The sequence below is a fragment of the Nasonia vitripennis genome, chromosome 1 (genome assembly GCF_009193385.2).
Source record: "Nasonia vitripennis strain AsymCx chromosome 1, Nvit_psr_1.1, whole genome shotgun sequence".
In the NCBI taxonomy this organism is placed as follows: domain Eukaryota; kingdom Metazoa; phylum Arthropoda; class Insecta; order Hymenoptera; family Pteromalidae; genus Nasonia; species Nasonia vitripennis.
In genome coordinates, this window is record NC_045757.1 from 6,004,555 (window position 1) to 6,015,710 (window position 11,156).

Sequence of the window (11,156 nt, forward strand, 5' to 3'; positions counted from 1 at the left end):
GCCAAAACGGTCGCTTTTGAAAGATCACTTCTTATACGAGTTATACCTGTCGACTGACGAGTCGTCGCGTAACTGCATCATGACGATGCGTCGGGTGCTGCATGATTAGTGAATATTCGTAGAGAATCTTCGTCATCCGAAAGTTAGCTATAATTATCTTCGATAGCATAACGGTCGATTAAAATCAGTCACTTCCGAAGTGATCCCGGTCGCGCGCGAGTGCATCCGCGCGAAATGCATCGTGTTATTTTTGTGTTCATACTTGGATGTTTCCGGATAAATAGACATTGGTGTTTTCTTGACAGTCGACGTTCAGAAGTGAAAAGTGAGTCCTTTGTCTTGATTATTAGAATGTTCATAATGCAATATATGGTTAGCTATAGTAATTTGGACCTCAATTTTTGACGATTAGGTTAGAATTGCGACACAAGCATAGTGATTACGTTAGAACGAAAAATTGCAATAGACGCGGCACTTTGAGCCCCGTGAAAAGAGAAATAATTTCGCTCGAAAACCGTTACTCGCCATTTTGGCTAGTGCTTACCCTTTGTCGACTTCACGACACACCCTATATTGTCAGCGGCAATGCAGCTTCCCTCGATAACTTACCCCAGGAGCCAACATTCGATCTCTAGGTAGTCATCATCCAGTAAAAACAAACAAGTGTTCGATCTTTTAACAAAACAACATAATTTATTAAATTTTCGTAATACATCCACAGCCACGAACAGAAGCCTTGGCCGCACGATCGAATCATAAGAAATATAATTAATTCCGCAGTCTCCCACAGCTTCTCTCTCAAATCGAAAACGACTTCTTCTCTCTCCACAGCCTTAATAAAGCCCTCCCATAATACAACTCGTTGCAGCACGTTCGGTTCAGCTCTGTACCTATCCTCTCTCTCTCTCTCTCTCTCTCTCTCTCTCTCTCTCTCTCTCTCTCTCTCTCTCTCGCGATAATCGCGCGAAGAATAAAGGCTCGTGGTACGCGCGCTGCATCCCCATCAGCAGCGGCAGCAGCACGGCTCCTTTTATCCCTCCCAGTCCTCTCTCCCTCTCTCTCTCTCTCTCTCTCTCTCTCTCTCGCGCGCGCGCGCTTTTTATCGGTTACAGAGCTAACGCCAGAGAGAGAGAGAGAGAGAGGGAGAGAGCCTTCAGATGATCAGATTATCCGGTCTTACAGGGGCTTCGCCGCGGAAAAAGTTTTGTCAGAGCCGACTTTCCGACATTTTTTTAGGCCCAGCGAACGACTATATGTATGTATGCAGTGAACTCGTTTTTTTTCTCGCGGCCGGCGCGCGCGGTAACTTGACGATGGAAAAGTCACGGTTTTCGCGCGCAGCTGGAATAATTGGCCGCGGCTTATTGGGGGATATATTATTAGCGAGCTGTGTAGGTGCTCCGCATTGGCGTCTTTTAATGGATCCACGGCTGCAGCTTCTAATCCCGGCATACACCGGGCGAATTACCTCCTCTCGGGGCTGGCTTTTCTCGCGCGCTGATATGATGTCTCTGCGCGGCTGAGGGGATTTTCCGGGTATTCATTCTTGTAACGAGAGCAGGAGAGAAAGAGTCTGATCCGCTATATGTATACTCGACTGTTTGTGTTTTTTCTCTCGGCCTGATTACTCAAATTCAGTATTGACCAAAAGTCAACTATAATGATTTATTCGTCGAGCACACTTAATTGACTTTCCCCTCAATTTATAACAACAACACACACAAACACACGCGGCATGTACATATAGTTACAGCTGCACACGCATAATATGCGCGATAATAATAACCGGTGCGCGAATAGTATATTGTGCAACTAGGGGGGAAAAGGGCGATTTCTAATGAGGGTGAGAATTGAGCACGAGTTGGAGTCGAGGGCGCCGAAAGCTCGTTAGAAATTGCCCTTTTTCCCCCTTGTTGCACACGTACTTTTTTTGACAAGTGCCTGTAAAGACCCGTTTTCATGCATATAGAGTGTGCATTTTGAGTGTTTATGAGTAGCGGGGGGGGGGGGAGGGGAATAGCAATTCTCTCCCGCACGCTCGAAATGAGCAGCTTGCGATTCACTTTAGAGGCATGGAAACGGGTCTTTTTCATGCACGTGTTAAGAAAAAGCAATTATCGCGGCTCATCGATCTATCCTCACAGGGACACAAACACAGTCATCATCAGCGCGCGAGCTCGTTTCCTCTCTTATTCGAAATTTCGATATTCGCGCGCGCGAAAACAATCATCGACGCAAACGAGACAATCATCGGTCTCCAACGACACACACACGTACACATTCGCTCGCTCGCGTCAGGATATGAAATATAAATACAATCTTCATTCGAGCTGTGTTATACACGTGCGTCATTTCCGACCAATGCTACACCCTTACATATATTCACTCTCCTCGAAGAGCAAAGCATGTATACATATGCGTGTAGTAGGGTGAGCTTCTATACAGCGGCTCTCGAATGTGTATATCGGACTGCAGCTGCCGCTGCCACCACGCGCACCTCGACGACGACGACGACGACGACGCGGGGAATCGAGTTAAGCGGGCTTCTGAAGCACTAGCCTCTGGCTCCAACGCACAGCGTTTGTTTGTTGCGCTGCGGTTGCGCCTGTTAACGTGCGCTACAGCTGTGATGCTTTCGAAAGCGCGGCTACAGCTACAACACCCGCACACACACGGTACATAGTGCAAGAGAGTGAGCTTCCACTAGGATCTGTATTAGCGGTCGCCGGCTTGTTTGGCGGCCGGATAGATTTTTCGTCGTTTTGAAAAATATTTTCCATCCCGCGATTGACAAAGCGTAATCGACGCCGAAGTAATCCGCGACTTATAGCCGTGCCGTGTCGTCTTCTCGCGTTTGTCAAACATAGCTGCAGCAGCGCCGATACATCCGCCAAACACACAGGCGGCGGCTTTGGCTTTTCTCTCCTCTCTCGGATTTGCCAACGTATAATGGATGGCGTGCTATTCTTTATACCGGCGCTATACTACGGCGGAGAATGGATTCCGCGTCTGGTTGTATACGAGTGTTGGTGCAGAGCAGTGTGTATGCAGCAAACTCGCTCTCTCTCTCTCTCTCTCTCTCTCTCTCTCTCTCTCTCTCTCTCTCTCTCTCTCTCTCTCTCTCTCTCTCTCTCTCTCTCTCTCTCTCTCTCTCTGTGTCTGATGGGCCACGGGATTTCATTAGACGTTGCCGCCGCGGCGGTCGGCTTATCGCGCTAATAAAACTTTGCGACTTACGAGTGAGAGAGAGAGAGAGAGAGAGAGTCTCGCTGCTTTTCGCAGTGAGAGAGAGTTGCGCGCGGATTCAAAAGCGCTGCAAGTTTGTCGCGATTAAAAAGTCGCGATTGCGGAATTGAATCAGACTGAGAGAGAACAATGCAGCAGCCTCGAGCTCCGCAGCGTCCCTTATTCTCGTGAGCTATGTATACATCAGCCTGTACTTGTTGTTGTTCTTCTTCTTCTCTTCCTGTAGTGAGCTAAATGAAAAAGAGAAGTGAGCAAACATCGCACCTACTCTCGATGCGTCCAATCGAGGACGCGGCCATCGGCCAGAAAACTAATTCCCGGGAAGAGCTTCTCCTCCGCGCCTGCCCCCCGTCAACGAACTTAGTCTACGAGAAAAAGCCTCCAAGATGCTGCTGTTCTCTCTCTCTCTCTCTCTCTCTCTCTCTCTCTCTCTCTCTCTCTCTCCCATGTGTACGTACACATCGCCGGCACGTACAGCGAGACTATATACAGCATACTCGACCGAGCGCGCGGCATCTCTCACACACAAGACAACGCGCAGCGCTTCTTGACTGACTGGTTTGAGAGGCACTCGATGCGCCGGGCTAAGTAAATCAGCGGAGCAGCCAACAAAGGCCACCCTTCCGAGCTTGAGAGCACTCTCTCACTCTCACGGGCGCGCGCATGGGCCGAGGAAATGTAGTTGCCCCGAGCGTGCGGGTAAACTGTATCAAACTGTCGCGCCCCCGGGAGGCTCTATTATTGTGTACAAACAGAAAAAAAAAAACAAAAGCCACAGCGTCAATAGTTGTGGAGGATGTTGACAGGGGGCCGGTACTTGTAGCAGCTCTTCCAGACCTCGAAGAGGCATATGGCCGAGTGGAACCTGTAGAAGATCGCCAGCGGCATGGAGACGTGAGTAATGATGGTCCAGGCCCAGACGCCAAAGAACTGGAGGTGGTCGGGTCTGACGCCCGCGCGGGACTTCTCCAGCGTGTTGACCGTCCACATGGCGATGTTGACCACGATGAGGAAGGTGATGAGCTCCTTGCCCGGCTTCTCGTTCGAGCGTGAGCGCCGCCTCCAGGCGATCTGTCCACAGACGTGTTAAATATATAGATAAGAGAGTTGCTTCTTAGTTTGCGCTCGTTTGCGCAGCGATATCGTGGAAAGAAAGGGAGTTTCGCTTTTTCCTCGCCACCTCCCCCGACTCTTCTTTTGTGTCCTGCAGCGTCGTTAGTCAGCCCTCCCTTGCGCGCGTAATAAGTCGTCTCGGGAAAGTCCGAACTGTCTCTCTCATTCTCTGTCGTCGCCGGCGCTAATGATTGCCGGGCTCGCGCGCAAAGTTTTTCGAAAAAAAAGAACACAGATTCTAACGAGCCTCTTTACATACCTTGATGAGGACGGTCTGTGTGGTGCTCTGGAGGACGGCGAGGAAGTCCGCGGTGAGGCAAAGGATCCAGGTGGGGCCTCGGGTCAGGATGCTACCTACGGCGCCGAAGAGACAGTGCAGGTAGACGCCGGCCTGGGCAGCTGCGAGGAGTGTGGAGTCCAGGTGCGGCGGTTTGGCGTTGCGGTAGTCCAGGTGGCGCAGCTTCAGCGCGGCCATTATCGCCACGATCGTGCCCGAGAACTGGATGGCGACTTCTAAGGAAGTCACCTGCTGGATGGCCATCTTCGGCTTGGCCTCGCGGAGGACGAAGAACATGATGAGGCTGAGGACCGTCGCCGCCACCACCAGGATGCCGCCGAAGAGACCTCTGTTCGACGACGGGAGTAAAGATTGGTTTTAGTTTTAGAGGAATGAGTTTTGCAGCAATCTAATTTAGAGCAAACGAGAACTTTCCGCGCGCTCGAAAGAATGATAATCGAATGAAAGATAAATTCAAGTTTACGGCGCGTAATAGAAGGATATTCGTCGGAAGTAGAATGAATAATCACTTGTGCGCGCTGCCGCAATCGATGCTGAGGTGATGCATGGACCTGGCCGTGCCCTGGGACGAGCTCGACTCGGCGTCCCCCCATCGGTGCTCGTCCACACGCTTCCACATCTCGTAGAGGATGACTGCGCAGATGAGGCTGAACTCGATCGTGCAGGGAAAGAGAAAAGGGCTGGCGTCTCGAAGGAGCTTGCGCAGGATCCCGTCGTCCCCGTCGCGCTCGTCGTGCTCCAGCTGGTCGATCTCGTATTGCGTCTCCTCTACCAGTGCCTACACGTGCGAGACAGATGCACGACGTGACATCATCACCGAAACTTCCGAGTATAACGTATCGACGTCGTACCTGCAGCCACTCGCAGATGTTGGTGGCGATGAGGTGCATCAGTCCGAGCTTCGCGAGGGCCCCGTGTCTCGTGAGCACCAGATCCTTGCTGTTGAGGAAAATGAAGTGCATCTGCGCGGTGACGAGCAGCAGCCTCGTGGCCGGAATGATGGCATGGATCGGCCCGGAAGCTAATTCGGCGCCGATCTGCAATCCGGTGAAGACCAAGCTTCCCGCGCCGAAGCCCACCGTTCCCAGTCTCAGACAGAAGCTTCCGTACTGCTGCGTCGGCCTACGGTTCACCTCCACCGCAGCCGGCTTGTACTGCTTGCCGGCAAGCTTCTCCTGTGAAAGAAATATTCCATTACTTCATTCGCTATCCGCCTCTCTGAATGAAACTCTAAAGATAGAGACAGATCTCTCGCGAGCCATAACTCGATTCACAGAGCTATGTTTAGACTCACCTGGAAGGTCGACGGTACACACGTAGCGGCTGACGCGAAGTTGTACGTGCCCTCGTGCTTGACGTGCTTGTGGATCATTTTCTTCAAGGCCTTGTCGCGCAGCAGGGTCGCGTACATCGCCACGACGAAGATGACGCTCGCCAGGTAGAGGTACAGGTAGAAGCCCTGTTCTCGGGAAATTCGTTTATACGGCCGCGTGGGCGAAGGGGAAACTCGTAAACAATTGGTGCTTGTATAGTGGGAGATTTTTAGCACTTCCCTTTGACTTAAAAGTAAACTATGTAGTGTTCTAAAAATTAAATGACTATGTAAGAGCCGGTAGTTTTGACGCTTATCAGTATCTATAATGTTAAACGTTTAACAAAAGCTTGTCCCGTTATCAAATATCGGAACACCTTTGGTTTGGCATGCGAATCATGCAAATTGTAATTATCTGTGGTGGATTGAAACGGAGTCATCACCTCGTAACTTTATTTATACCCGCGGATACACCGGTGATACGAATAAGATTTTCACATTATTCATCTTTTAGTGGACCCTTTACAACTATATAAATACATTTGTAAGATATACATATTACATGATGGGTAACACTACTCGGTACCTGCAAAGCCGGTAGCAACTTTTCAGTTTGAATAGTTTTTGATAATCGATTTTTTAACATCGATACCTTAGATCCTATATAAGATGAATATTGATGCAGATAAACTTTCATGAACGCTGTATTCAACCTAGATAAAGAACAATGCTTTGAAGATTCTCATATAAACATGTTACGCGTTTAAATTAACTTATTTATAATAAGTTTCCGTCTTTAACGCTACATAGTAACTTTCTTAATTAATGATAGTAGTGTTACTTTGTGCGACAGTCTTGATTAAAATATTAATGAAAATTTTATCGATTCGATCTCTTTATTTGTAATATTTATATCTTACAAATGTATGTATATAGTTGTAAAGGGTCCACTAAAATATGAATAATGTGAAAATCTTATTCGTATTGCCGGTGTATCCGCGGGTATAAATAAAGTTACGAGGTGTTGACCCCGTTTAAAACCACCATAGATAATTACAATTTGCATGATTCGCATGCCAAACCAAAGGTGTTCCGATATTTGATAATGGGACAAGCTTTTGTTAAACGTTTAACATTATAGATACTGATAAGCGTCAAAACTACCGGCTCTTAAATAGTCATTTAATTTTTATAACACTACATAGTTTAATTTTAAGTCGAAGGGAAGCGCTAAAAACCTTGTACTTTCTTTCTCTTTTCTCATAAAAAATCTCCCACTATACAAGCATCAAATCGTACTACCTGATCGAGGGCTGCTGGCACTTGCTGGCTGACGCTCGCGGTCACCGGCACAGCTACACCCACGACGACGAGCAGCTTCGCGTACAGGGTGCTGATGCTCGACATCAGCTCCGCATGCTGTCTGCGACGGTGATCGTGTCGGGTCGACGTGCTCGAATTCGATGCTCCCAGAGACGGCTTCTCCGCTGCATTGAAATACGATATCTCCAAAGTACTCGATACTGAAAAAATAGTAAGGAAGCAGTACCTTTCTGAGGATCGAGGCTACTGAGGGGTACACTGGCTGTGTTAACAGGCGTGAGCTGTAGCTGCTGCGTCGCGCCCGTCCTGTGAGGTGGCTCGCTCGTCTGTTCTCCACTTCCGGGCATCATCAGCTCCTGCTCCTGCTGTACACACGACGGTAGCGACGTGTTGCTGCCGATCCCCGAGAACAGCGCTCTTCGAACAACCCATTCGTTCGTTACAACAAGTGCAAAAAAGAAATTGAACAGTAGTAGCAAAGCGATTATAAGCAAAGCTCGCGCGACAATAGGGCAAAATCATGATAAATCTGTAGAGCGACAGCAAGCAAAAGCGCGCAGTCACCCGAGCAGCGCGCGCCGATGATTGATGACGGCGTTCAGAGAGATGCTCTGTCTCCTCAAGCTCTGCGATCTGGGCTGCGGGAAGAAGCTCGACTCGCCGGACTCGAGATCGATCGGGGCTGCTACTCCTCTGCCACTACTGCTATTACCGTTGCCGTTGTTTGCTTGCGGTGCTGCTGCTGCTGGATCGCTTCTGCCGTCGTACCTGCGGGGTGTGATGCGAGGGTTATAAGTCACGGCTAGACGCGACTGTTGCACTACTAGCACTTGTACTCACATGGCAATGGGGCCGGCGTTCGGCATTTCGGATTCTCGTTTTATGCAAAATTCACTCGGCTTTTTATTTCACCAAGTCGCTCCACCACTTTCCCGCGATGCCTCCATGACTTTCGATTGCTTGATACTGAATGAAAATAATATTTCACGATTTATCGTACACGCCCGAGCGAAATCTAATTACCCGTCGGCTCGGTTCGTCCAAGCCTGCACCGCGAGGCACTCCGTAACTTTATCATAGCGTGCGGCTCTAATACGACCTATCGAGTGGCCTATCATTAAACCGCTTTGTGTCCCGTCCAAATAAGGCACAGAAGCCGAACCGCTAACACGATTTGCCCTGTGCGCGCTGCGGACTCGCGAAAAATTCCAGAAAAATCGACTACACACACGTCGGCTGAAATCTCGTCTTATCGAGCTAGCCGCCGACTTCGGAATCACGACTCGCGAACTGTCCGATTCGGTTTTCGTGTCTCCTTGAGAAGAAGATGAAAAGAGTGGAGGGAGAGCGCGAGCCGATGTACCCGTTGCAGCGTGAAAATTAACGTGTACACGCTCCTCACGTGCTTCGACGCGTTCGATTGCTTTTGGAATTTCGCGCAGCGAGGTTTATCGACGTGCTTTTTTGAACTTTGAGCTCGGCTAATCATTTGTTTCGCCTCGCGGTTTCACCAGCGCGGTTTCTCCGCCCCGTCGGAACTCGCGAATTCCGAGCAAGCCAATCAGCGGCTCTCGGATAAAAAAGTTGAAAAAATAAACTTTGAAAATCCAAGCGCAAAAAATCGATCGTCGCCGGTACTTACACCACGCGACCGAAAAATCTCTCCCTCCGCTCATGCTAATTTCGCGTTGGGCGCGCGTGAAATTGCAGCAGCAGCAGCAGCAGCAGCAGCCTCGGAATCGTCCACCGCTGCAGCATCCTCTGGCCGCACCTACACCTACACACACAAACGAGCGTATCCCGACGACTATACCACACTGCAGCGCATAGACTTGTATACGAGAAGGAAGGGAGCGGCCGAATCGATAATCGGGCCGTTGCTGCACGCGCCGAGATAGAGACGTTTATACTCCGCGGCCGGCGAACTATTTGACTCCTACACGCGCTCGCTGATGTGTGTGTGCGTGTGCGAAGCTATACCTTCGCGAGAATTTAGATCGAGCCCGCTAAGAGCGCTAATCGGGGCTGCAGCGCCGAGTGCGTTTGCTCTTTACCTCGCTGCACTCGAAATTTCCGACTGTATCGCCTGGAATTTTCCGCCAGGGAAAATAAAAAAAATTGCAGTGCGCTGCAGGTTACGTACACGCCCCCGCGCGCGACATAGCAGAGAGGGCGCTCTCTCTCTCTCTCTCTCGCACGCGTGTACTGGCAGAGCGGGGTCGTAGGGTGCCGGAAGCGAGTTTATCTCTGCAGCTGGCGGCGGCGGCGAAAATCCTGGGGTTCTGGGGGACCGGAAGCGCCCGGATATGAGTTTCCGGCGCGGACAATTTGCCGCGCGAAATTGAATGATCGATTCCGATAACTATCGACGGCGGCGGCAGCGACGCGCGCACAGATTTACCATTAGCGTCATTACCGGAGACTGAGAGTCGCCCTCTGGCCTATGGGGAAAAAGAAGGAGGAATCGGCGTCCTCCTCCTCATCTTTTCTCTCATCTCTCTCTTCTCCGGACGCCATGCCGGAGTAATTATGCGGCAGGTTTACGCGCGGCTGAGCGAGTTTGTACTCTTCTATTTTTTTCTTGCCCCCGTCGAGAGATGGATAGATGGAATATCCCTCCTTCGGCGGATTTCATATACGTACGAGAGAGCGAGAGAGAGAGAGGAATTTTTGCGGTTCGATTCGCGCGGCGCTTCCGGCGCGCGCGAGGTACTTATACGGCGGAAAAGCGCGTTATTTAAGCCGCCGAGAGGCCTCGCGCTCGCTATATTCGGATTTGAAGATTTACTTCTCTCGTCGGGGGGAGGAAGTCGGAGTATTGATTCATTGTCGAATTTTTCTCGATGCGCGAAAATTTTTGCATCGAGAGTGCGAGAAGAGTAAAAATGTTTTTCGACGCACTATGCGCTCTCTCGTGCACTATATACTATATATGTAGACGTGGCTGGATATTTACACGACAGTAGGCGCAATCGTCGACGCGCGGCAATTGCTTCCTCTCCCTCTCTCTCTCTCTCTCTCTCGCTCTCTCGCGTTTACAAAGTGAATTTCGCCGCTGAATTGAGCAGGCGCTATTGCATTTCTGCGCGTACAGCGTCGATGCGCTCGGATTCCCCTCGAAGCCTGCTTTTATCGTCCTTCCAACTCTCTCAGCTGCTACACTCTGCTATTGAATCATATATAGGTACACAGCTTTTTTTTCGTATTCCGACTATTTAAGCTCGCGCCGAGTATGGAGACTCTATACTCGGAAGATTGTCGAGCTGCACATAACGTTGATTAGTTAATTATAAACTACGTATGACTCGGGGCGACGACTGCCGCGCTTTTGTTAAATTAACTAGATATTTAGAGAGAGAGAGAGAGAGAGAGAGAGAGAGAGAGAGAGAGAGAGAAAGGAACGAGTGCATTACGCGTGTAATAATAACGCGCGACGACTGAGGGAAGCAGATTTTTCCCGCGTAATTTTCGCATCGGCGAGTGCTTTACGATATATATGTATACCGGCGGACGTATACGCATAATCAACCGCAGCGTAAATTCCGGCCGCTTGTTAAAAACAAAAGCCCGTCGGGTGCCAGCCGAAACGCGACGCGAGTCGTGTATACGTATCGAAAAACATTACGCCTCTCGCTGCAGTGTATATATACCGGCTGCCATATAAATTCGGCCCTTTTAAACAAAATGCGTACACCTGCAAATAAAAGGATTACACAGCTACACATGCACGCGATGCATATATATTTCGCGTGTATATACATATATCGCTCGTTGGCTCTTGGGGCGAAGTAGGGCGAAAAAATTATACGGGCGTATATGTAGCTCGCGGTGTGCACAGCGGAGAGAGAGAGAGAGAGAGAGAGA

General features: G+C 49.8%; 1 protein-coding gene across 1 annotated transcript; it reads right to left on the bottom strand.

Annotated features, from left to right (window-relative positions):
* Positions 1-666: 666 nt before the first annotated feature.
* Positions 667-10,531, bottom strand: LOC100121387 (proton channel OtopLc-like). The gene is made up of 9 exons (XM_008216182.4): positions 8,133-10,531; positions 7,857-8,060; positions 7,519-7,709; positions 7,272-7,456; positions 5,952-6,116; positions 5,509-5,832; positions 5,167-5,435; positions 4,619-4,985; positions 667-4,317 (listed from the first exon to the last, which is right to left on the bottom strand). The coding sequence occupies exons 1-9, from the start codon at positions 8,156-8,158 to the stop codon at positions 4,027-4,029; spliced, it is 2,022 nt and encodes a 673-aa protein (XP_008214404.2). The 5' UTR covers positions 8,159-10,531; the 3' UTR covers positions 667-4,026.
* Positions 10,532-11,156: the final 625 nt, after the last annotated feature.